General features: G+C 35.5%; 1 protein-coding gene across 3 annotated transcripts in view; it reads left to right on the top strand.

The window, feature by feature from the left end:
• CWF19L2 (CWF19 like cell cycle control factor 2) overlaps positions 1-27,568 on the top strand; it is a 189,878-nt gene that overhangs the window by 43,746 nt on the left and 118,564 nt on the right. For 2 of the 3 annotated variants that reach the window (XM_027095703.1, XM_027095701.1), the window contains exons 6-7: positions 7,742-7,835; positions 22,212-22,321. In XM_027095703.1, coding sequence (XP_026951504.1) covers positions 7,742-7,835; positions 22,212-22,321 — 204 coding nt within the window. The remainder of the gene's footprint in view (positions 1-7,741; positions 7,836-22,211; positions 22,322-27,568) is intronic. The other variant, XM_027095702.1, reaches the window with a different exon arrangement.

Below are 27,568 nucleotides of genomic sequence, written 5' to 3'. Positions count from 1 at the left end.
CGGTGTATAAGGTCTTCTGCTAGTGTATAGCTGGTGTTCTGTGAGAATTGTTGCATCTATAAATGTATTCCTGATGCATCCATGGAGAGAGAGGAACTCCACATCCTCCTACTCCTCCGCTGTCTTGGAACCCCTTTGTTCCTGATTTTAGAGGAAAAGTTTTCAGCTTTTCATCATCAAGTATGAGGTTAGCTGTGGATTTGTCACAAATGGTCTTTATTATGTTGAGATATTTTCCCTCTATACCAACTTTGATGAGAGTTTTTGTCACCAAAGGATGTTGAATTTTGTCAAATGCTTTTTGTGGGTCTGTTGAGATGATCATGTGATTTTTTTTCCTCCTTTTGTTAATGTGGTGTATCATATTGATTGGTTTGCAAATATTGAACCATCCCTGGAATAAATCTCACTTGACCATTATGTATGATCTGTTTTATATACTGTTGAATTTGGTTTGCTGATATTTTCTTGAGGATATTTGGATCTTCATTCATTGGAGATATTCACCTGTCATTTTTTTTTTTTGGTAGTGTCTTTATTTTATTTTAGTATCAGGGTAATTAGCGATGGCCTCATAGAATTAATTTGGGAATGTTCCCTCTTCTTCAATTTTTTGGAGGAGTTTGAGAAGGTATAGATATTAGTTCTTTTATATATGTTTGGTAGACTTCTCCCAGGAATGGATTTGTTCCTGAACTTTTGTTTGCTGAGAGTTTTTTAAAGTACAAATTCAATTTTACTACTAGTGATCTTTCTGTTCATATGCTCTATTTTGTCCTGATTCAGTCTTGTAAGTTTTTATGTTTATAGAAGTTTGTTTATTACTTCTAGGTTGTCCAATTTGTTGGCATATTAATTGTTCATAGTATTCTGTTTTGATATTTTTGTATCTCTGTGATAGCAGTTGTTATTTTTCCTCTTTCATTTCTTATTTTATTTGGGTCCTCTCTTTTTTTCTTGATGAATCTGCCTAAAGGCTTATCAGTTTTGTTTATCTTTTCAAAACATCAACTCTTGGTTTCATTGGTCATTTCTATTTTTTTTTCTTTTTTGTTCTTTGTTTTATTTATTTCCTCTCGGATGTGAATTGCTTTCTTTCTGCTTTTGTTTGTTCTTCTTTTTCTAATTCCATTAGATGGTAGGTTAGGTTGTTAATGAGATTTTTCTTGTTTCTTGAGGTTGGCCTTTTACTGCTATAAACTTACCTTTAGAACTACTTTTGCTGTGTAGCACAGATTTTGGAAAGTTGTGTTATTTTCATTTGTCTAGAGGTTTTGTTTGATTTCCTCTTTGATTTCTTCATTGACCCATTGGTTTTTCTTTTAGTAGCATATTGTTGAGTCTCCACATTTTGTGTTTTTTCCATTTTTCTTCCCGTTAATTGATTTCTAGTTTCATGCCTTGTGATTGGAAAAACTGCTTGATATAATTTCTATCTTCTTAAATTAGTTGAGACTTGTTGTTTGGCCTCCTATGTGATCTATTCTGGAAAATGTTCCATATGCACTTGAAAAGAATGTTTATTCTACTGTTTTTGGATGGAATGTCCTGTAGATATCTACTAAGCCCATCTGGTCCAAAGTATCATTTAAGATTACTGTTTGGGCTTCCCTGGTGGCGCAGTGGTTGAGAGTCTGCCTGCCGATGCAGGGGACATGGGTTCGTGCCCCGGTCCGGGAAGATCTCACATGCCGCAGAGTGGCTGGGCCCATGAGCCATGGCTGCTGAGCCTGCGTGTCCGGAGCCTGTGCTCCACAACAGGAGAGGCCACAACAGTGAGAGGCCCACGTACCGCAAAAAAAAAAAAAAGATTACTGTTTTCTTGTCTGGATGATTTGTTCATTGATGTAAGTGCGGTGTTAAAATCCTCTTCTATTATTTGTTATTGTCAATTTCTCCCTTTATGTCTGTTAATATTTGCTATATATATATATTTAGGTGCATATATGTTAATGAGTGTTATCTCCTCTTCTTGCATTGAAATCCTTTTTGTTAATAATGCCCTTCTTTATCTTTTTTTATTGACTTTATTTTAAAATTTGTCTGAAGTGAGTACTTCTACCCCTGCTTTCTTGTCATTTCCATTTGCATGAATTATTTTTTTCTATCCTGTCACTTCCAGTTTATGTGTTTGTCTTTATGTTTGAAGTGAGTCTCTTACAAGAAGCATTTAGATGGGTCTTGGTTTTTTTTTAATCCAATCAGCTGCTCTGTGTCTTTTGATTGGATCATTTAGTCCATTTACATTTGCAGTGATTATTGATAGGTGTGTCCTTATTCCCATTTTGTTACTTGTTCACTGGTTGGTTTTTCAGTTCTTCTTTGTTCTTTTCTTCTTTTAGTTCCTTCCCTTGGGGTTTGATGATTTTCTTTAGTGGTATGCCTGTGTTCCTTTTTCTTTAGAGTTTTTGTATGTAGTACAGGTTTTTGATTTGCAGTTACCATATGGTTCATATATGTTGACCTATAACTATATTTACATGTTTTAAACTGGTAGTCATTTAAGTTCAAACACATTCTAAACGATTTGCATTTTTCTAAACCCCTTCACCACATTTTGTGTTTTTAATGATGTATTTTACATATTCATGTTTTCCCTTAACTGTTCGTTGTAGATATAGTTGATTTCACAGTTTTTTGTCTTAATCTTAGTAAGAGCCTATTTAAGTGATTGAGTCATAGGCTTTACTATATATTTGCCTTTACTAGTGGGATTTTCCCTTTCCTATAGATTCTTACTTGTTGTAGCTTTTACTTTTCCACTTAGAGAAAATGCTTTAACATTTTTTTAGGGTTGGGTTAGTACCCTCTGTGCTTCCTGTACTTGAATTTCTGTTTCCTTCTTCAGGTTCTGGCAGTCCATAATTTCATCAAACACGTTTTTGCCCTGCCTCTCTCTCTCTTCTCCTACTAGGACCCCTAGAGTGTGAATGTTGGTATGCTGGATGTTATCTTAGAGATCCCTTAACTGTTCTCATTTTTTTTAAACCTTGTTTCTCTTTTTCTGTTCAGATTGAGTTAATTTTTATTTCATCTTCTTCCGTATCACTTTGTCTGCTGTTGGTTCCTTCTAATGTGTTTTGCATTTCAGTTAGCATGTTCTTCAGTTCTGTCTTTTAAAAATGTTTTTTAGTTCCTTTTTAAAATTCTCTGTTCATCTATTCTTTCCTCTAATTTAGTCAGTATTCCTATTATTAATGCTTTGAACTCTTTGTATATTAAGTTGTTCACTGCTGTTTCATTAGTTGGTTTCTTTAGGGTTTTTCTCTTGTTCTTTCAGTTGAAACAGTTTTCTGTCTTCTCATTTTGCTTAACTTTCTCTGTGTCTGTGATATTAGGTGAAACATTTACCTACTCTGATCTTGAAGGAGTGTCCTTGTGTGGGAGCATTTCTATGCAGTCTCCATGTGCCCAGTGGCTTTGATGGGAGAACTGGATCTGACCTGAGCATGAGTCACATCTTTCCACAGGGTGTGCTGGCAGCTGTCACCTTTGTAGGAGGTGAGACTGGAAGATGGAGGGACTAGAGTCAGAGCCAGGTGTGAGCCTGGGGTTCTTCTCTGCTCAGTGACCAACACCACCTTATTGGAGGTGGTGTAGGGCCCTAAGTTCCTGGAGCAGAAGCCCTGTTATTTGGGAGTGAGCTGGCTCCATTCCCTTTAAGTGTGTACTCTTTTCGTTCCTAGCACCAGTACTTTGCCCCAGAGGGGACAAGTATTGGAGCAAGAGGGGCCAGAGTGGGTGCTCGGCAAAGGTCAGGTGTGGGCTGTGGTGTTCTGGACCCCAGTCTGAGTTTCGGACCTCACCCAATGAACTGCTTCCCTAAACAGCTGCAGCGACTGCCACCTTCCCCCACCCCCGTCAGATGCCATTCTGGGTCAGGTTAGCTCTGTCCCTCAAAACAGCATACTCCCCTCAGTCCTGTAGCCCTTGCCCCAGTTTGGAGCTGCATGGCATAGCAAGAGAGGCTGGAATGGGCACTTGGCTTCGGTCAGGGAGTGGGCTGTGGTGGTCCCAGACCAGTCAGAGTTACAGACTGCTCCTGATGTGCTGCCTCGCCAAGCACCTTTAGTGGTTGCCGTCACTCCATTCAGATGCTGTTCCAGATCTGAGCAGGGTTCATTTCTCACAACTATGTACTCTTCTTGGGTGCAGCATCCCTTGCGCCAGTATGGAACTGTGCCATGGAGCAAGTGGTGCTGTAGTGGGCACTCGGCTTAGGCTGGAGCATGGGCTGGGGGTGTTGTAGGAAACTGGCCAGAGTCCTGGGGCAGTTTAAGTCTACTTCTGCTGCCTTGTTTTGAGAGTAATCAAATTTGTATGTGCTCTTCATGAGCAGAGTCTAGGTTTCTTACAGTCCCCCTGTTAGTCCCACTGGTTTTCCAATCAGCTAAGGGGACTTGTCTTCTTGGCATTGGACCCTAGGACTAGGGAACCCAATATGTGGCTTGAATTGCTCACCCCCCAGGGAGGATCTCTGAGTCCATGTAATCTCCTTCCTTTTCTGTGTCCCCTCCCAGGGTCACAATTCCTGACTTGATTGCTTCTCTTCTCTTTCTACTTGAATCTGTGTGGATTTTTCTTACAGCCTTTGTTGTATAAGAGTCTTTCTACCAGTCTCCTGTTGGTTTTCAGTGAGAATTGTTCCACATGTAGATGTATTTTTGCTGTGTTCTTGGAAGGAAGTGAGCTCCACATCCTCCTACTCCACCATCTTGATCTCTCCTTCCTACATCATCGTATTCTTAACACATGATAAATGTTTGGTTTATTTTGAGGAAAATATAGCCCTTGCCTTAGAATCAAATGATAATTCCTATAATGGGAGTGAAAATAAATGAAGATCGTAGGAAGAAGACTAAAATGATGGTCCTTAACTGAAGCTTCAGTGTGAAGCATGTTGATTTCATATGTCTTCTTTATATTGAGGATATCATTTCTTTTGTGCTTTATGCTAATGTTTTTCATATTGTGAGTCAGAAATTTATTGCTGTCATCATTTAAAAATATAAAATATCAGCATGTGTTACATGTAACAAATATACGTTTTGTTTCCTAAAACCTTTGTTTTGGATACACATACACACAGAAAATCTCTCTATGGGTCAAGGTCACAGAAAAGCTTGAAAGTCAATGCTCAAGTCTTTGTGTCTTCTTGGCTTCTTTCTCACATTGTGCTGTAAGCTTCAGATCTATGGCACATATCTATAAAACCAGTCTATAGCACATAGAGATGCATACCAATTTTTCAACCTTTTTTCATAAGCAGGGCATCTCCCCACTCCAGTCCTTGGCTTTGTTTCCATTCCCCTGTATATGCTGGAGCACCTTTAGTATTTATTATGTTTTAGAAATTGAACTAAGGACTAACGTTTTCTGCTTGCACATAGAGCCCAGTAGTCATGTGGCTTCAGTTATGCTTACTGCTTTGCATTTCTCTTCTGTTTTTGGTCCACAGAGATGGGTTTATCTTGTTTTGAACTTAGCAGTGTTTTATATTTTGTATATCTTTTCGGTTTGTCCTGAGCAGAAACAAACATGGCAACATGAACTGAACTTTAATAAATCTCTTGACTAGAAGGTCTGAGCATGTTTTAGAGATTGATTCATGTTGATATATTTTATTTCTATTTCATTTCTTTCAATCACTGTATAGTCTTTCATAATCTAACTCTGCCATTCTGTAAATATCCATTCCTCTTGGAATGGATATTTTGTTTTTCACTCTTACAAACTATTACAAGCAGTGCTAAATTTCTCCATAGTGCATATTTAGAAGTGGAATTGCTAAGTTATTAAGTACGCACCTATTTTCTTTCACAAACACTTGCAAAGAGATTATATCAATTTATTGTGCCCCAACAATGTATGTTTCTTAACCATACTTAGTATCTGTATTGTCAAACTTTAAAATTATGTCATGCTGAATAATGTGTGAGAAATGGTATTTCATGTATTAATATGCATTCCTCTGATTACTAGGAGAGATCTCTTTTTTTGTCATTTAGATTTCTTATAGTATGAACTGCTTGTTTATGTTTTTTATCTTTTTCTTACTGATGGTAGTTCTTTATATATTCAGTCTTGTGTCTTTTGTGTACTTTCAGATAGTATCTCATAATTCGTCTTACCAGTTGTCAGTTGTCCTCCTCAGTTTGTAATTTTAGTCTTTGTTATCCTGTTGAATATCTGATATGTATCTCTCTGAGTGTCCAAATAAGACCACTGGAAGAAATTGTAGATACTGTGAGATTTTACAGTAGGCTAAAAAGGGAGGTGGCAGAATCTTTTTGTGTGTACATTATAAGAAGTCAAATCCTTACTACTTTGCTTATCCCTCTAAGTTAACCTTTAACATAAAAATTTTTTTGTTTGTTTTTTTCTATTTTTTTGCCGCACCATGTGATGTGGGATCTTAGTTCCCAGACCAGGGATCGGACCCGCGCCCCCTGCAGTGGAAGCACGGTGTCTTAACCACTGGACCGCCAGGAAATTCCTAACTTAAATTTTGTTCTTTGGAGATTCTGTACTTTTTTGTCAGCTCATGAATACATTTTAAATGCTTTTTAAAAATTTTTTATCCAACATTTTTGTTTTCAACGGTTGGTTCTGGAAGCTAACTAACATTTAACTCTTTCCATTCTTCTCTATCTAATTGCCATTATTATTTCTAATAATTGCCATTATTAGTTCTAAGAAGCATTTTCTGACCCCTTAAGTCAAATTGGATACCCCTAGTATATGTTTCTATAGCAGTCTTTACTTTCATAGCACTCTTCTATATTAATATTGCTTGTCTTTCTCCTTTCTCAAGGCCATAATTTCTTTGACGGTAAGGACTATGCCTGGCTTATTAATTATAGCCCCAGTACCTGGCATAGTGCTTGGAACACAGTAGACACTTGCACTGTGACTAGGCTACTGTCATCTTTTTCCTGATTACTGCCACAATCTTCTTACTGGTTTCCTACCTATAATGTTGCTTTTCTCCAGTCTTTTCTCCACTCTGAAACCAGTTTGCTCTTTGTGTAACACAAAGCTGATCATGTTTATGACTTACCATTGCCCCAGCAGAAAGCTCCAATAGCAGTTTAAAGTGGTTCCTGTGGCCTAGTCCCTGATTATTCTATAACCTAATCTCTTATTGATCTTCATTCATGCTTCTCAAGTTTTAGCCAGTCTGAATTACTTTGTTCCCTAAAGGTGCAGTGCTTTTTCTTTCCTCTTGGGCTTTATGAACATGCTTTTATTCCTATACTTGGAACCTCTTAATTCTCTTTTCCCACAGAAGAAACTGGCTAATTCTTGCTCATCCTTAGGTCTAATAGTACTCATATTACTTCCTTTAGGAAGTCTTTGATTTGTCAGCATGAGAGGAGTTTGAATTGTGTATGGCTTTAACACTCTGTACTTCTGTCTTCAAAGCACTTGACAGTTACTTGTATATTGTCTGTATTCCTCACTATCTCATAAGCTAGCAAAGGCTGTGTTAGGCATATTGACTATTACATTTTCTGCATCTAGCACAATTCTGATTCATGGTAGGTATTCAAGAAAAGCATTGAATGAATATTAATTTAGACATTATTTCCTGCAAGTTGGAAAAGAGTGTGTCTTAAGAGTTTTTAAAGTATTTCCCTAAGGTTACAATTGTTAACTGAGTCTCAGGTTTTTAATTTATTAATATATTTTATGGTGGGGTTATTTTAAAATTGTGACCTCTGAAAATGTTTTGTTCCAGTTCAGACTGCTGGAAAGAGAATTGAACCCATACTGGAAGGATGGTGGGACAGGTCTTCCACCAGAAGACTGTAATGTGTCATCAGTTACTAAAGGTATCTTCATATTTTGATTGTAGCCACACAGGCATTTCTTATAACTTGGTATTCCTAAGGGAATCAACTGAGTCTGCTAGTAGATTGGCAAGATGTATTATGAATTCCAAAAATGAATAATAATCTAAATCAGATTTTGAGATGTATTAAATCTAAATTTTATCACTAGTTATTATTTAAATATTTCTGCTTGATGCTGTAATTTTGATCTAGTCTGCAGATATCTGTGTCTGTTTATGTATTTGCAGAACAATGATGTATATTGATTATCTGATGTGAAATTTGTATGGTTTTATATTATGAGCATCTATGGATTATTACTAAAGGTTCAGTTTACATATAGGAAAGCAATGATAAAACATGCAGTCTTTTAAGGCCTCATTTAAATTATTAGTACTTGGGAAGATTATTTTAACTATAATATGTTAGCAAATTTATTAAATATTTTTATACTCGATAATGTTTTTATATTTGAGTTTATATTTTGAATGGATTAATGAAAAGTATGGTTCTGTAAGGATGTAATCCTTTGGTTTGTTACATTCTATAACAAAATGTAAAAAGTATTAAAGCTCTGAAGTTTCATGAAAATGATGTATAAATATTAAAGATGTGATTTTATATCTTCAGAAATTCTTACTTTGCCAGCATTTACAGATTTTATTGATGTTAGGATAGTGCTGTTACTTTCCAGCAGATGGAGACAAAATACTTGTGTCATGTATTCATACCTTTCACCATAATTTAAAAAAATACTTATATGCCAATTAAGTGTTACATTGACAACTCAATGAAAAGTTTGATTAATTACAGTTAACCCAGTATACACATAGTAGTATTATAAATTATCTTTTCATCTTAGTCATTTCTCAGCAGAATATTTTCCTGCTTTTTATACATAGTTTATTTTTATTTTGGCCATTTGTTATATTCTTTTGTGTTTTATGAGAGATGTCCCTGGAGCCACGTTATAGGTTCCTTTTTAATTTATATTTATTAGTTTTACTGAAGTTATTAGTAATTAATAACCTTTTCTTTATTGCCTTTCAACTTGGGCAATAAAGAAATGTCTCTGCTGGGCTATATAATAATAACTGTAGTCATATAAGATTCTCTTTGAAATACTGATGTTTAGAAATTTAAGAGTTTGGGAATCATAAGTTTTCTCAGTGAACCATTATTATGTAGGGCTGATCCAAGCTTTTACCATCCTTGTTGTCAGAGGACAGTCAGTAAGTTCATCTATGGGGAAGACTTAGAATTGGCAAATCCTGTCTGAGTATATGTAGTCAGCAGGTTCTTAACTTCACTGATTGGAGAAGACCCAAAGTTCTACCTTAGGTAGTATCTTTCAGCTTGCTGAACCAGTAGAATCAAAGACACTACGAGAAAAATGACCTTACATAAAGGTATTAGAGAGCCTTTCTCCCTTCCCTTTCATATAATGCTTTCACCATTTCCCTTTCTCATATTTAATTAGAAGGAGAAAGAATGACAGAAAACTCTGAATGTCTGTCAGAGGTTCAGATCCCAGAGTTGAAATTAAGCTTTAAAAAATGATTTGTAGGTTTTTCTGCATATGCAGATAGTGTAGTCATTCTCTTTAGACTAGTGGTAGAGTTGAAACTGTAAGGCACGTAAAAGTGTTATAAAAGTAGTATTAAGAGGTATGTAGAGGTGCTATAGTGTTTATATTTAAGGACTTAGACTTTGGAGTTTGACTTCTTGGGATTAGAATTTTGGCGTTTCCACTCATTAGTTCTGTGATTTGGGGAATGTTTCCTGACTTCTCTGAGCCCAGTTTAAACATTGTAGTAGGGAATAATGGTATTACCTGTCTTATATGGTTATTATGAGGATTTATCACAGAATCTGGAATATAGTAAATACTTAATAATGATGTTGTCAAATATTTGTCCTTATGATGAAATGTTTTGGGAAGATTTTATCAACAGGTTTTTTGGTAATGATTGAGGTGCCATATACACAATAACTAATTTGTTACTCTTGATATTTTTTTCCTTAGAGAAAATTAAGTAGAAAAATAAATAAATTTTCACTGTCCATACAAAATTATCTTAAATCATATTTTAGTAATGGGAATATTTGTACAATTTTTAAGTTTACAAAATAACACGTTTTTGTATCAGTTTATTTTCAATAGCAGCCATGTGAGGGTAGCAAAGTAGATGTCCCAATTGTATAGGAAGCTAATACCTAATGTTCAGGAAACTAAGGCTGAAATTGGTCGTTATTTGCCTATAGTCATATGAGTAGTACTAGAACCCAGGTCTTCTGATTTTAGTCTAGGGTTAGTTACTCTAGGTTTTCATTAGAAGACTCTGTTACCATGTAGTTAGTAGATATTCTTGCTTAAAAACTCTGTATTTTTGTTCATCCATGTAGATTATTTTCCCTCTTTATTTTTTGGCTTTCTCTTACAGAATCTTTTGAGAAGTTGTTTCAAAGTTGATTTAAATCAACTGCCTTATTTTGCACACAAAGAAGCAAAATTTAAAGGAGTTAATGACTTGCTTGAGGTCTTACAACTATTTAATAAAAACAGCAAGACTAAAATCTAGGTCTTCTGATATTCAGTTTATTGCTATTTTTATATTATCCTGTCTTCTGAGAAAAATGAGGATGTAGCCCAGATTCACTTGGTTGTATTTTGTCTATAATAATATAACTTTTAATTATGGAAGCATATACTCAGTCTCTGAATTTTTGACTTATAAACAACAGACTTCACGTACAGGTATATATTAAGTGCTCCATACCAATGAATTTACTGTAATTATTTGATATATCTTTATCTCAGATAGGACAGGGACCATGCCTTATTCATGAAAGGTACGCGGGCCTTTCACTGTTGTGGCCTCTCCCGTTGCGGAGCACAGGCTCCGGACGTGCAGGCTCAGCGGCCATGGCTCACAGGCCCAGCCGCTCCGCGGCATGTGAGATCTTCCCAGACTGGGGCACGAACCCGTGTCCCCTGCATTGGCAGGCGGACTCTCAACCACTGCACCACCAGGGAAGCCCCCCCTTATTATGTTTTGATTTCCTTCTGTGTTTAATAGATTTTCATATTCATAGTAAGTGTTCACAAAATATTTGTTGGATTGAATTTCTTGATAGATGGTTCTGTAGTTGGTATTTTTTGTTTGCTTTTTAAATATTCAATTTGGTGAATTCTCTTGTTATAAATATTTTATTATTGCTATTGTTGGGGCCCAGGGTACGTTGCCCCAAAGTGTGCCTCAATGGCATATTGATTATTTTGAATTAAAGTTACTTAAGAAAGAGCTGATGCAAGAGGGACACTTTGAACCTCCTCTCTGTCTTCCTGAAAGTAGGGAATAAATTGCATATGAAAAATGAAGGTAGAAGGAAATTCTTATCAACAGAGATAGGGAATTTGAGGTCAAAAAGCCTATACAAACAGACCTTGTTACTTCTTTAATTTATTACCCCAAGCCCAAACTCAGTTTAGATTCTTCACTAATTAAGCACCCAAAGCCTAAGTTATTTTTGTCCTATAAATTTCTTATAAATTTAGTGTTTCTCTGTCTAAAAAGTATAAAAACTGGCTTCTTTGGTCCCTTCTTAGGTCCCATTTCTATGAGAACTCCATGAGCATGAATTAAAATTTTCACTGTGTCCATCAGTTTGTCAGTAGATAACTCCTTGGAATAAAAATTTTAATTATATAGCTAGAACATTAACATGGGTGTTATTTACAGTGGTTGTCTCTTATCACAGTGTAAATTGCAGATTTAGACTAACTTCCTTGAGTAGCTGCATTGTTAATTTTGAACTCATAGAATGTATACATTAAAAAAAAGAGCAAGACCAAAATAAACTTAAATGAAAAGTGAATCATTGAGTTAACTAGAGACCTGGATTTGAAGTACACAATATTTTAGGCATGTAAAGTAAGACCCGTTATCTTAGAAGAGATAGCTTAGTGAAGATAAACTTTTGAGATTTGTGTGAGGGACAGAATTAATTTCAGAATTGAAAAATCTGTTTTTTTTAAAGTAAACTTTTTATTTACGTTCAACACGTATATAGAAAAGTACACAAATCTTTAGTATACAGACTGATTACAGTTGACAGTTGAACAACATGGGGGTTAGGGGCACCTACCCTCTGTGCAGTTGAAAATCTGCATATGACTTTTAGTTGGCCCTCTGTATTTGTGGATTCAACCAACCATGGATCCAGCCAACTGCAGGTTGTGTATATTGTAGTATTTGCTATTGAAAAAAATCCAAGTGTAAGTAAACCCACATACTTCAAACATGTTGCTGTTCAAGGGTCAACTGTATTTTTACAAAGTGAAAACATCTGTGCAATCAGTGTACAGTTTAAGAAACAGAACATTATTATCATCCCAAAGATTCGCTTTGTGGCTCTTCGAGTCACTGTGCTCTTGCCAGAGGGTTCTGGAACCAAAATTCTGCTTTGCCTGGAATCATATACTATGCCCTCTTTTGTTTCCTGCTACTTTTGTGCCCATTTTCAGATTCACTTGTGTTGTTGGGTATATAGTCATTTATTCTCATTGCTATGTAGTAGTCTATTTTAGGAATATATATATCATAATCTATAATGTATGTATATTCATTTTACTGAAGATGGACATTTGGGTTGATTCTAGGCTGGGATTACTACAGGTTTCTTGCTATGAAGATTCTTATACATGTCTTTTGGGGTCTCTGTATTTTGTGGGTTATAGAGCTGGGGTGATCTAAACTAGTTCTGTTTTTGAACAAGGAAAATCAGGAACAGTTTTGATTTATTTATTAGATTTCCTATATGCAAATGAAAAGTGTGATGTATATAGAAGGAAATATAAGCAGCCTAATAAAGTTTGTTGGAGGCATTCAGATTTCCATAGTTGGTAATCACAGCTAGAATAATTTGTTTCATTGTTATAGTTCTGCGTTAATATCTGCATTATTATCTATGATAATACAGATAGTTCTGTATTATCTGTAATTTCCTTATTTGTTCTTTTTTAAAACTATTAATATATTTTATTTCATTTATTTATTTTGAAAAAATTTTTATTGGGGTATAATTGATTTACAATGTTGTGTTAGTTTCAGGTGTACAGCACAGTGAATCTGTTACACAAACACATATATCTGCTCTTTTTAAGATTGTTTTCCCATAGAGGCTATTACACAGTATTGAGTAGAGGAGGTCCTTATTAGTTACCTATTTTATATATAGTAGTGTGTATGTGTCAATCCCAATCTTCCAATTTATCCCTCCCCCACCCTCACCCACCGGTAACCATAAGTTTATTTTCTACCTCTGTATCTCTGTTTTGGTTTTGTAGATAAGTTCATTTGTAGCCTTTTCTTAGATTTGACATGTAAATGATATCATATGATATTTGTCTTTCTTTGTCTGACTTAAGTCACTAAGTATGAGAATCTCGAGGTCCATCCATGTTGCTGCAAATGGCATTATTTTGTTCTTTTTTATGGGTGTGTAATATTTAGTTGTATATATATGCACCACATCTTCTTTATGCATTCCTCTGTTGATGCACATTTAAGGTGCTTCCATGTCCTGGCTATTGTAAATAGTGCTGCAGTGATCATCGGGGTGCATGCATCCTTTTGAATTCTGGTTTTCTCTGTATATATGTCCAGGAGTGAGACTGCTGGATTATATGGTAGCTCTATTTTTACTTTTTTGAGGAACCTCCATACTGTTCTCCATAGTGGCTGTACCAGTTTGCATTCCCACCAACAGTGTAGGAGGATTCCCTTTTCTCCACACCCTCTCCAGCACTTATTGTTTGTAGACCTTATTGATGATGGCCATTCTGACTTGCGTGAGGTGATACCTTATTGTAGTTTTGATTTGCATTTCTCTAATAATTAGTGATGTTGAGCATCTTATCATGTGCTTTTTGGCCATCTGTATGTCTTCTTTGGAGAAATGTCTATTTAGATCTTCTGCCCACTTTTTGATTGGTTTGCTTTTTTGATATTGAGCTGCAGGTAAACTTTGGAGATTAATCCCTTGTCAGTTGCTTCATTTGCAAATATTTTCTTCCATTCTGAGGGTTGTCTTTTCGTCTTCTTTATGGTTTCCTTTGCTGTGCAAAAGCTTTGAAGTTTAATTAATAAATTAACTAGGTCCCATTTGTTTATTTTTGTTTTTATTTTCATTATTCTAGGAGGTGGATGGAAAAAGATCTTGCTGTAGTTTATGTCACAGAGTGTTCTCCCTATGTTTTCCTCTAACAGTTTTATAGTATCTGGCTTTACATTTAAGTTTTTAATCCATTTTGAGTTTATTATTGTGTATGGTGTGCTCTAATTTCTAATTTCATTAGAAATTAGAAATTTCTAATGTGCTCTAATTTCATTCTTTAGCATGTAGCTGGCCAGTTTTCCCAGCACCACTTATTGAAGAGACTGTCTTTTCTCCATTGTATATTCTTGCCTCCTTTGTCAAAGATAAGGTGACTGAGGTGTGTGGGTTTATCTCTGGGCTTTCTATGCTGTTCCATTGATGTATATTTCTGTTTTTGTACCAGTACCGTACTGTACCATAGTGTCTTGATGACCGTAGGTTTGTAGTATAGTCTGAAGTCAGGGAGCCTGATTCCTCCAGCTCTGTTGAGTATAATTGCTTTACAATGGTGTGTTAGTTTCTGCTTTATAACAAAGTGATTCAGCTATACATATACATATATCCCCACATCTCATCACTCTTGCGTCTCCCTCCCAACCTCCCTATCCCACCCCTCTAGAAGCTGCTTGTACTTCATTGCAGCTTACCCTTCTGCCTCCCTGTGTCCTCAAGTCCATTCTCTATGTCTGCATCTTTATTCCTGTCCTGGCCCTAGGTTCTTCAGAACCATTTGTTTTTAGATTCCATATATATGCGTTAGCATACGGTATTTGTTTTTCTTTTTCTGACTTAACTTCACTCTGTATGACAGACTCTAGGTTCATTCACTTCACTACAAATAGCTCAATTTCGTTTCTTTTTATGGCTGAGTAATATTCCATTGTATATATGTGCCACATCTTCTTTGTCCATTCATCTGTTGATGGACATTTAGGTTGCTTCCATGTCCTGGCTATTGTAAATAGAGCTGCAGTGAACATTGTGGTACGCGTCTCTTTTTGAATTATGGTTTTCTCAGGGTATATGCCCAGTAGTGGGATTGCTGGGTCGTATGGTAGTTCTATTTTAAGTTTTTAAGGAACCTCCTACTGTTCTCCATAGTGGCTGTATCGATTTACATTCCCACCAACAGTGCAAGAGGGTCCCTTTTCTCCACACCCTCTCCAGCATTTATTGTTTGTAGATTTTTTGCTGATGGCCATTCTTGACTGGTTTGAGGTGATACCTAATTGTAGTTTTGATCTGCATTTCTCTAATTATTAGTAATGTTGAGCATCCTTTAATGTGTTTGTTGGTAATCTGTCCTTCTTTGGAGAAATGTCTATTTAGGTCTTCTGCCCATTTTTGGATTGGGTTGTTTGTTTTTTTGATATTGAGCTGCATGAGCTGCTTGTAAATTTTGGAGATTAATCCTTTGTCAGTTGCTTCATTTGAAAATATTTTCCCCCATTCTGAGGGTTGTCTTTTCATCTTGTTTATGGTTTCCTTTGCTGTACAAAAAGTTTTAAGTTTCATTAGGTCCCATTTGTTTAGTTTTTTAAAATTTCCATTTCTCTAGGAGGGGAGTCAAAAAGGATCTTGCTGTGATTTATGTCACAGAGTGTTCTGCCTATGTTTTTGTCTAAGAGTTTTATAATGTCTGGCCTTACATTTAGGTCTTTAATCCATTTTGAGTAGTTTATTTTTGTGTATGGTGTTAGGGATGATCTAATTTCATTCTTTTACATGTAGCTGTCCAGTGTTCCCAACACCACTTATTGAAGAGGCTGGTTTTTCTGCATTGTATACTCTTGCCTCCTTTATCAAAAATAAGGTGACCATATTTGCGTGGGTTTATCTCTGGCTTTCTCTCCTGTTCCATTGATCTATATTTCTGTTTTTGTGCCAGTACCATACTGTCTTGATTACTGTAGCTTTCTAGTATAGTCTGAAGTCCAGAAGCCTGATTCCACCAAATCCGTTTTTCTTACTCAAGATTGCTTTGGCTATGCAGGGTCTTTTGTTTCCATACAAATTGTGAAATTTTTTGTTCTATTTCTGTGAAAAATGCCAGTGGTAGTTTGATAGTGATTGCATTGAATGTGTAGATTGCTTTGAGTAGTATAGTCATTTTCACAGTGTTGATTCTTCTGGTCCAAGAACATATCTCTCCATCTGTTTGTGTCATCTTTTACTTTCTTCATCAGTATTTTATAGTTGTATGCGTAGCAGTCTTTTGTTTCCTTAGGTAGGTGTGTTCCTAGGTATTTTATTCAGTTTGATGCAGTGGTAAATGGGGTTGTTTCCTTAAGTTCTTTTTCTGATTTTTTGTTGTTAGTGTGTAAGAATGCAAGAGATTTCTATGTATTAATTTTGTATACAGCAACTGTACCAGATTCATTTATGAGTGCTAGTAGTTTTCTCATAGCATCTTTAGGATTTTCTATGCATAGTGTCATGTCATCTGCAAACAGTGACAGTTTTACTTCTTCTTTTCCAATTTGGAGTCCTTTTATTTATTTTTCTTCTCTGATTGCTGTGTCTAGGACTTCCAAAACTATGTTGAGTTGTATTAGCAGGAGTGGTCATCCTTGCTTTGTTCCTGATCTTAGAGGAAATGCTTTCAGCTTTTCACCATTGATTAATTGTTAGCTGTAGCTTTTGTTGTATATGGTCTCTTTTATGTTGAGGTAAGTTCCCTCTAATCCCACTTTCTGGAGTTTTTTTTTTTTTTTTGGTCATAAATGGGTGTTGAACTTTGTTATAGTTTTTTCTGCATCTATTGAGTTGATCATATGGATTTTATTCTTTAGTTTGTTAATGTGGTGTATCACGTTGTTTGATTTGTGTATATTGAAGAATCCTTGCAACCCTAGGATAAATCCCACTTGATCAGAGTGTATTATCCTTTTAATGTGCTGTTGGATTCAGTTTGCTAGTATTTTGTTGAGGATTTTTGTGTCTATGTTCATTAGTGACATTGACCTATAAATTTTCTTTTTTTGTGGTATCTTTGTCTGGTTTTGGTATCAGGGTGATGGTAGCCTCATAGAATGAGTTTGGGAGTGCTCCTTTCTCTGCAATTTTTGGGAAGAGTTTCAGAATGGTAGGTGTTATCTCTTCTCTAAATGTTGGATAGAATTTGCCTGTGAAACCATCTGGTCCTGGACTTTTGTTGGAAGATTTGTAATCACAGTTTCAATTTCAGTGTTTGTGATTGGTTTGTTCATATTTTCTATTTCTTCATGGTTCAGTCTTGTAAGCTTCTGTCTTTCTACAAATTTGTCCATTTCTTCTGCGTTGTCCATTTTATTGATGTAGAGTTGCCTGTACTAATTTCTTATGATCCTTTCTATTTCTGTGGTGTCCATTGTAACTTCTGTTTTTTTTATTTATAATTTTATTGATTTGAATCCTCTCCCTTTTTTTCTTGATGAGCCTGGCTGAAGGTTTATCAATTTTGTTTATCTTCTCAAAGAACCAGCTTTTAGTTTTATTGATCTTTACTATTGTTTTCTTTGTGTCTATTTCATTTATTCTTCTCTGATCTTTATGATTTCTGTCCTTCTACTAACTTTGGGTTTTGTTTGTTTTTCTTTCTGTAGTTGCTTTAGATGTAAGGATAGGTTGTTTACTTGAGATTTTTCTTGTTTTTCGAGGTAAGCTTGTATTGCTATAAACTTCCCTTTTAGAACTGCTTTTGCTGTGTCCCATACATTTTGCAGTGTCGTGTATTTGGTGTCCTTTGTCTCTAGGTATTTTTTGATTTCCTCTTTGATTTCTTCAGTGATCCATTGATTATTTAATAACATATTGTTTAGCTTCCATGTGTTTGTGTTTTTTACAGTTTTTTTTTTCCTGTAATTGATTTCTAATCTCATAGCATTGTGGTCAGAAAAGACGCTTGATATGATTTCAGTTTTCTTAAAATTTTCAAGGCTTGATTTGTGACCCAAGATGTGACCTATTGTGAAGAATGTTCCATGTCCACTTGAGAAGAAAATGTTTTCTGCTGCTTTTGGATATAATGTCCTATAAATATCAATTAAGTGTGTCTGGTCTAATGTGTCATTTAAGACTTGTGTTTTCCTTAACTTTCTGTCTGTATGATGTATCCATTGGTTTCAGCGGGATCTTGATATCCTCCACTATTATTGTGTTACTGTCAATTTCCCCTTTTATGGCTGTTAGCATTTGCCTTATGTTGAGGTGCTCCTATATAGGGTGCATATATTTACAATTGTTATGTCTTCTTCATGGACTGATCCTTTGATCGTTATCCAGTGTTCTTCCTTGTCTCTTGTAACAGTCTGTATTTTAAAGTTTATTTTGTGTGAGATGAGAATTGCTACTCTCTCCTTCTCTTCATTTCCATTTGCATGGAATATATTTTTTCCATTCCCTCACTTTCAGTCTGTATGTGTCCCTAGAGCTGAAGTGGGTCTCTTGTAGACAGTATATATACATGTCTTGTTTTTGTATCCATTCAGCCAGTCTGTACCTTTGGCTGGAGGATTTGATGTATTTGCATTTAAGGTAATTATTGATATGTATGTTGCTATTGTTATTTTCTTAATTGTTTTCAGTTTGTTTTTGTAAGTCTTTTTCTTCTCTGTGTTTCTTGCCTAGAGAAGTTCATTTAGCATTTGTTGTAAAGCTATTTTGGTGGTGCTGAATTTCCTCTTAGCTTTTGTTTGTCTGTAATGCTTTTGATTTCTCAGCTGATTCTGAATGGGAGCCTTGCTGGGTAGATTAATCTTGGTTGTAGGTTTTTCCCTTTTATTACTTTAAATTTATCCTGCCACTCCGTTCTGGCTTGCAGAGTTTCTGCTGAGATATCAGCTGATAACCTTATGCGGATTCCCTTGTATGTTATTTGTTGCTTTTCCCTTGTTGCTTTTAATATTTTTTCTTTGTATTTAATTTTTGTTAGTTTGATTCATATGTGTCTCAACATGTTTCTCCTTGGGTTTATCCTGTATGGGACTCTCTGTGTTTCCTAGACTTGGGCAACTATTTCCTTTCCCATGTTAGGGAACTTTTCAACTACAATCCCTTCAAATATTTTCTGACTCTTTCTCTTTCTCTTCTTTTTCTGGGACCCCTATAATTCGAATATTGGTTCCTTTAATGTTGTCCCAGAGGTCTCTGAGACTGTCCTGATTTCTTGTTTTATTCTGTTCCACTGCAGTGATTTCTCCCATTCTGTCTTACAGCTCACTTACCTGTTCTTCTACTTCAATTATTCTGCTACTGATTCCTTCTAGGGTAGTTTCATTTCATTATTGTTCATCACTGTTTGTTCTTAGGTTCCTCTAGTTTTTTGTTAATCATTTCTTGTATATTTTCGATCCGTGCCTCTATTCTGTTTCTGATATCTTGCATCATCTTTACTATCATTACTCTGAATTATTTTTGGGTAGATCGCCTAGTTCCTTTTCATTTATTTGATCTTGTATGTTTCTATCTTGCACCTTTGTCTGCAGCATATTCCTCTGTTCTTTCATTTTGTGTAACTTACTATGTTCATTGTCACCTTTCCGCAGGCTGCAGGGTCGTAGTTCCTCTTGCTTCTGGTGTCTGCCCCCTTGTGAGTGATGTTGGTCCAGGGGCTTGTGTAGGCTTCCTGGTTGGAGGGACTGATGCCTGTGCTCTGGTGGTTGGAGCTGGGTGGGCAGGGCTGTGGCAAGAGCTGTATTTTGGGTGTCTCGAGCATAGGATGACTTTTGGCAGCCTGTCTGCTGATGGTTGGGGTTGTGTTCCTGTCTTGCTGGTAGTTTGGCCTGAGACATCCAGCACTGAAGCTTGCAGGCTGTTGTGGGGAGCCAGGTCTTGCTGCTGAGATGAGAACCTCTGGGAGAGCTCACACTGATTAATATTCTCTGGGGCCAGGAATTCTCTGGAGGTCCAGTGGCCAGGACTTCATGCTTCCACCACAGGGCTCAGTTTCAACCCCTGGCTGGGGAACCAAGGAAGAACTTGCAAGCCACGTGGTGTGGCCAAAAACAAACAAACAAAAAACAACAAAAAAACCCAGAAAAGAGACAAAAACCAAGAGAAACAGAAAACTAAAAAGAAGCAAACAAAACCAAAAAGATCCCAAAAAACCCCACAAATAATAAAGTAGACAACCACCAACCAAACAAAAATACCTCAAAATGAAAACAAACAATAGAAACATAACTAACAAAAACAAAAGAAAAACAACACAAAAAGCAAAGACTACAAAAAATAAACACACAAAAATGACAAGAAAACAAAGTGAAACAAACAGAAAAAGAGAAAAAAAGCTCCAAAACAGAAAAGAAAAAAAAGAAGACAAAAAGAAACAAAAATGACAAAACAAACAAAAAAACCCAATAGACCAATAAAAAATACGTTTAAAATTTTAAATGAATTAATTAAAACAGCAAAACAAAACAACAAAATAATCCCTGGGGGCTCTGCTATCAGTGTCTTTGCCCCCATGGTGAGCCATTTCCAACCTCCACCTTCCCAGGAGGCCCTCAAAGACCTTTCAGGTAAGTTTCTGGACCTGCTGTGGGCAGTGTGGTTGCAACACAGATTCTGACCTGCCCCAACTCCCATGTGCACATGTTCCCAAAGTCCACAGCTGCCAAAGCTAGACCCATCTCAGTTCTGGAAGCACTCATCTCTTCAGTTGTTCTGCAGGTGTTGGATATACCAGGCTGATCATGGGGGTTAAATCTGTGGCTTGTGCAGCTGCACGGAGAGATTTTAATTCCTCTTCCTTAGTCGTACAGCCATGGGGGCTCAGTTTTGGTTTCGGTCCCATCTCGGTGTGTGGGCTAACCTCAAGCATCTGCTCTCCACCCAGGCGAGTGGGGGCAAAGGCAGCAACTGAGTGGGAGACTCTTACTCGCTTAGGTGGGATTGGCCACAGGTGGTGATCGATTGGGGCATGCATGCTTGCTCAGGCAGGAGGGAATAAGGTGCCTATGACTGGGGCATGTGCACTTGCTCAGGTGTGAGGGGGACAAGGTTGCAATGACTGGGGCGTGGGCACTCTGTTGGGAATCCCTCCCAGTGGCCATGGAGGCCAGGGCTGGCATGTGGGGAGAGAGGCTGCGATGGGGGCCCCGCCCCTTGTGTGCCACTCAACAATGGCGCCTTGCTTCTAAGGCAGTCCTACTTCTTCCAGGAGCATTCCCAGCTGCAGAGCTCCTCACTCCCGTCCCTTCAGGCCGTATCCACACAGCCAACAGCAGTCCTCTCCCTGGGTCTGCTCTCCTAACATCTCGCGTCAGCACCCAGCCCCTGCCCACGTTGGCAGACACCCATCTCAGGCTGAGGTGTGCAGGGCTGTGGTACAGACTGTCCATGGAAGTCTTGTTTTCTTCTGACTGCCACAGATCAGCCACTGTCCTTTCTTACAATAGCCCCTGAATCCACCCCTCTCAGCATATTTTGCCACTGGTAAGGGGGCCTCCCTGGGTTTGGTAATCTCTCCTCTCCTTCAGCTCCTTCCCAGGAGTGTGGATTCCATCCCGTTTCCTCTTTTCCTTTTCTTCCCTTTCTGTCCTTCATCCTACCTGGTTACACAGGGATCTTCTCTTGTCCTTCTAGGTGTCCAGGATCCTGTGCTAGTGTTCAGCAGGTGCTCTATGCAAATTGTTCCACTTGTAGATATATTCTCGATGTACTTGTGGGGAGAAGTGAACCCCAGGTCCTCCTATTCCACCCTCTTGACTGCTCTCAGCTCCTTATTTGTTCTTTGTGTTGTATCTGAAACAGCTTTTCTACCCCATGTGTGTACCTTTATTCCTTATTTATTTCTAGGAATGCCCTTCCTACTCTTATCTTTTATTATAGAAATCCAACTCATTTTTTCAGCCTGGTTTGTGAAATTTTCCCTGACCTCACATTTAGAGGCAATCGTTCCTTTTTTTTCATTTTTATATAACTTTTTAGCTGTTTATAATATTTATCAAATATTATCTTTGTTATAATTATTTATGTCTTTTTATCCTCATTCTCTTAGATGGCAGTGTTTTTGAGGGTAGTTTTATTTTTTCCTTTCTCATAATTGTAGAACTGCACCTTGCATATATAGGCACTCAAGTATATGTTGAATTTTAAATGTATTTATGATTTTTATATATTCAAGGAATAATATGTAATTTTATAGTTAGAAATCATTGTAGTAGCAATAAGTATTCTGTCATAACCATGTGAAAAGTATAACTGACATTTAATATTGGAATTTAATTTCAGTAGTAGAAGATGGTGGTTTAAGCTGGCTAAGGAAGTCTTACCAAAGAATGAAGGAACAAGCTGAGAAACAAAATAGAAATTTAGAAGACATTGTAGCTGAAAGATATGGGGTAAGTATTAAGGAGATACATATTATTTTCAGAGTTATATGAGAAATTAACTTTGTCAGTGTTTTGTGCCAGGAAACACTTTTGAATTGACTTGATACTAAATTTCAAATGTGTATATTGCTATAGCCATTTTTTCCTTTTCATTTTTATGTAAACCTATGTAGCATATTTGAATATAAAACTCAATGAATATAAAACTTAAGTATGTAAAATTTAAGTATGCATGTGTTTAATGTAAAAGCAACGTTTTCTTCTTGTGAGGAAATTTAAATAATATAGGAAAGCCTCCATAGTATACCTCTGGACATAACCACTGTTAAAAATTTTGTATATATCAGAGATTTTATTTTATTTCAGAGTTTTTGTTGTATTCCGGAGTTTCAGATTGTAACAGTTTTTTTGTTGTTGTTTAGAGAGTGTGCTTTTAAAAAGTGATATTTATTTTTTCTTCCAGTTTTATGAAATATACTTGACATACTTGACATATACTTGACATAACAGCACTATATAAGCTTAAGATATGCAGCATAATGATTTCACTTACATACATCATGACATGATTACCGTGTGTGTGTGTGTGTGTGTGTGTGTGTGTGTCTGTGTATGTGTACAAAACAATGGAATCATGCAGCAGTATATTTTAGAACCAGCTCCCCCATTTACCATGGGTGAATAATCTTTCTGTTTCAGTAGCTATTGATATCCTGTTTTTCTTTTTTAATTTCAGAAGAAAGAAGGCTTAGGAAGGAGTAGGCAAACAAAGAAAGTGAGAGAGAAAAATTATCCTTTGTTTTAAGAGAATCTTTGTTAATATTTTGATTTTTTTTTAGATTTTTTTCTGGTTATTATATACTTTTAAAATAAACAGTTTTATAAAAGTAGGCTCGGGCTTCCCTGGTGGCGCAGTGGTTGAGAGTCCACCTGCCAATGCAGGGGACACGGGTTCGTGTCCCGGTCTGTGAGGATCCCACATGCCGCGGAGCGGCTGGGCTCGTGAGCCATGGCCGCTGGGCCTGCGCGTCCGGAGCCTGTGCTCCGCAACAGGAGAGGCCACAACAGTGAGAGGCCCGCGTACCGCAAAAAAAACCAAAAAAAAAACAAAAAAAAAACAGTAGGCTCATAGAATACATCCTGATTCTTTCACTTACACAAACAGACATAGTTGGTTGCCAGTAAATGTATATATTTTAATGACCTCTTAATATTTACATATATATATTTATATGATTTTACCATTATTTATTTAATTGTCAGTGGAGGGACATTTATATATTTTTATTTTCTCTGCTGTTAAACAACACTGTGCTGATCATCTTTTCCAATGCATTTTTCATACTTACCTGGTTATTTTCTTACATGAATTGCTAAAAGGGAAATTGTCAATTTAGAGGATATAGACACTTAAAGTGAGATATGTATTGCAAAATTTCTGTACAGAAATATTGAAGAAATTATACTGTCAGTAAAATGACTTTTGTTACATGGTTTTCAATAGTAGTACTATCATTCTTTATACTCTGTGCTACTGTGATTGGTAAGCAGACTTTTTCTTTGCTTTTATTTTTATACATTTGTTTACTAGCAAAGTGGGATATTTTTTCATATTTTTTTGGCCATTTGATTGATTATTGATGGTATTTACCCATTTTGGGATATTAATTTAAGACCTTTTAATAAGTCTGTTCAAATTTCTTCCTGTTAGTTTCATGTTCATTTTTTACTTTGTTTATATTTGCTGTGAATATATTTTAAATATTTTTACGAACAAAACCTATCAGGTTTTTCTTTTATGACTTAATGTTATTGGTATAATTCATTGACAGGCCTTCTCCACCCCCAAGATCATAAAAATGCACACCTATATGTCCTTTGAGAACTTGTTCAGTTTTATTTTTATGGATAGCTTTAATATTTTTGAAATACATATTTGTGTATAGTTTAAAGTAAGCATTTAACTTTCCTTAAGTCTTTAGATAGTCATTTATAATATATTGAATGAATTATTTTTTCCCACTAATTAGAAATGATACATTTATTATATATTACATCATTTTTTATAAAATCAGTCTATTTCTTTACTCTCAAATCTATTTTATTGATTTTTTTGTTGTTTCCTGGAATTAGTATCATACTATTTTAATTACTGTAGTTTTCAGTAACTCATGCAGATAGCAAATAATTAGTGAACACCTACTATGTGACAGGGTAAGTCTCCTTTTATTAGTCACTAAAAAGTAACTTTACATTCTTATGTGTGCTTTTTTTTGTTGTTAAATTTAGAATCAATTTTGTCAAGTTCAAGCTCAAAAGAAACAGTTTTCCAAAATACATTATAAATTTACAACTCATTTTGGAATTTTGATTTAAATTTAATTAAATGTATAGATAAATCAAAGACAATACCTTTGTAATGTTGAGTAATCTCATCCTAAAATACTGATTATTTCTCAATTCAAAATTTTTTAAAATTTTTATTGGAGTAGGGTTGTTTTACAGTGTTGCATTAGATTCTACTGTACAGCAAAGTGTATCAGCTATACCTATACATATATCCCCTCTTTTTCGGATTTCTTTCCCATTTAGGTCACCACAGTCAATTCAGATTTCTGTTTATGCTCTTCAGTACATTTCTCCATTCAGTTGTTAATGCATGTATCCTAAGATATTTTTATTTTTTTCAATTGTATGCTGAATCTTTGTTCTCTTATGTTTTCTGACTTGCCTGGTGCTAGTCTGCCCATTTTTTTTTAACTCTTGTCATTAAATCTATAGGGTTTTTTTTTTAATTGGGTTATATGGGAATATAGTTATATGCAAATGGTGATTACTTTTGCTTTTGCTACTCGGTATTACAATATTTCAACTTTCTTGAAGTAGAATTTCAGAACTTTGATTAATAACACTTTTCTTTCTGTGTTTAACTGATAACTTCTCGCATTTAAGATGAAGATTGTCATCTTTAGAAAGTATCTTTGCATTCAAAGTTTATTCAAAAGTGGTTTTTTGTTAATTTGCTTTTGCTTTTAAATTAGGAATGGGTATCTAAATTTTATGAAATAACTTTTTTGGTATCCTTTGATATAACTGTGATTTTTTTTTTCTTTTGTTAATGAGATGAATTGCCTGAATACATTTCCTAACATTGGACCATTCTTGCATTCTTTGAATCCTATTTGATTATGGCATTTCCTTTAATATACCACTACATTAAATTTGTTAATATTTTATTTTGAATTTATATCTTTATTTATACATAACATGGCCTTTAGTTTCCTTCTTATGTTTTTTAAGGGGTTATTATGAGTTTATGTTTTGAATTGTGAACTTTTATATAAGTTCTTTTTTTTTAAACCTTCGTTTTTTAGATTTTTTTTTTGATGTGGACCATTTTTAAAGTCTTTATTGAATTTGTTACAGTATTACTTCTGTTTTATGTTTTGGTTTTTTGGCCGTGAGGCATGTGGGATCCTAGCTCCCCAACCAGGGATTGAACCCTCACCCCTTGCATTGGAAGGTGAAGTCTTAACCACTGGACCACCAGGGAAGTCCCTTATGTAATTTCTTAATGCTCTAGAACAGTTAAGAATCACAGAGTGAGGCATTTTGACATAGTAGTTAAAAACATTGGCTTTGTAGTCAAATAGTCCTGAATTTCAATACAGTGTTTGTTACTCTTGCTATGTGACCTTAGCTTCATTTTTATTTTTCATTTTAAAAACACAGCTATTAGTATCAATATCATAGAATTGTTGTGAACATTAATAATAATTTGAATGCTTTTTATCTGCCAGGTACTGTTAAAATACTTCATGTATAATTAAACTTATTTAATACCCATAATTGTACTATTTTCTTGTTTGGTAAATGAGGAAACTGAAGCAGACAGAGTTTAAATAACCAAGATTACGTAGCTCATGAGTAAATTTGAACCTAGGCATTGTTTGTAGAGCCCACTTAAATGATACAAAAGATGTAGTAAAATAGCATTGGATAAATTGTGGTAACTGCTGTTTTGGTTTTTATTATTACCATATTTTATTTAATCTAAGAAGCCACTAATTGTAGATACATCATTAATTTATGTATCACCAAGAAAAAAAGAAGTTGCCTATGAGGCAATGCTTAAATTATGAAAATATTCCCCCCCACTGCCATCAGTTTCACTCTGTTGATGTTGTCATTAAATTTAAGAAACATGTTAAACCTGAATTTTTAAAATAATTTGAAAAAATGAAATATAATGGATTATCTCTGCCTAGACTAAGATGACAACTTTCCATCTCAACTCACATATTTTATTGAAATAATTTGAAATTTTAATTACAGTTTACTATAAATTTAAAAAATATGCATGTGATTCTTGACAGTTATATTCTTCACAACTACAAGAACAATTATTTAGACTATTGCTATTTGGTTTATAGCATGCATTCCTTTTTTCAGAGATCTTTGCCCTAATTCATTTATGGTTTGGCTTAATGATCCTGAGTAATTTTCCCCCAGAATTAGTAAGTGATTTACTTTTTGATTCCTTTCATTTTGGAAAATGACTTTCTTTTGTCCATGTCAAGGAAGGATAATTTGACTGAATTGAATTCTGTATATAGAATTACTATTGCCTTATAATTTTTTATCAAAATTTGATCTTTATTCCATTATCTTCTAGCATTTAGTATTGTAAGCAAATAGTTGATAGCAGTCTGACTTTCTTTCCTTTGTAGGCAACGTGTTATTTACCTAACTCACGTTTGTTTACATGCTCACACTCCCTTCTCCCCTGATCCAATCTTTGTGAAGAATTTTTTTTCTGAATGAATTTTGAGACTCAGGAATTAGGATTTTTTATGTATGAGTCTTTGTATGCTTCACTTTCTCTCCTCCCCTAAGGCTGTTGGGTGAGCCCTTTGGATCTAGAAAGTTAGCTGAGGAAATTTTCTCTCTTTTTTTTGTTAATGCTCCTATTATCTTTGCTTTTTTCTTTCTGAAAGTACTAGCATATGCATATTAGATTCTGTAGAATCAATTGTTCATGTGTCTTCTCCCTGTAACTTAAATCAATTTACCATTTTTTCCTAAGTATAGCAAATTCCCAGGCTAGTGTTGAATTCACAAATTTGGATTCAACACTTTCTATTCTTCTACTCACTACATGCATAGTTTTGAACATAGTTTAATTATAAGTCTTTATTATTCTTGAACTGCTCTTTTTTATGAGAATCTATTTTGTTTTAGTATTTTAGTAACATC

The sequence above is a fragment of the Aethalodelphis obliquidens genome, unplaced genomic scaffold (genome assembly GCF_003676395.1).
Source record: "Aethalodelphis obliquidens isolate GAN/ISIS:26980383/991018 unplaced genomic scaffold, ASM367639v1 scaffold93, whole genome shotgun sequence".
Classification (NCBI taxonomy): Eukaryota; Metazoa; Chordata; class Mammalia; order Artiodactyla; family Delphinidae; genus Aethalodelphis; species Aethalodelphis obliquidens.
Note: the sequence above shows the minus strand (reverse complement) of the source record. Positions and strands in the feature narration are given on the sequence as shown.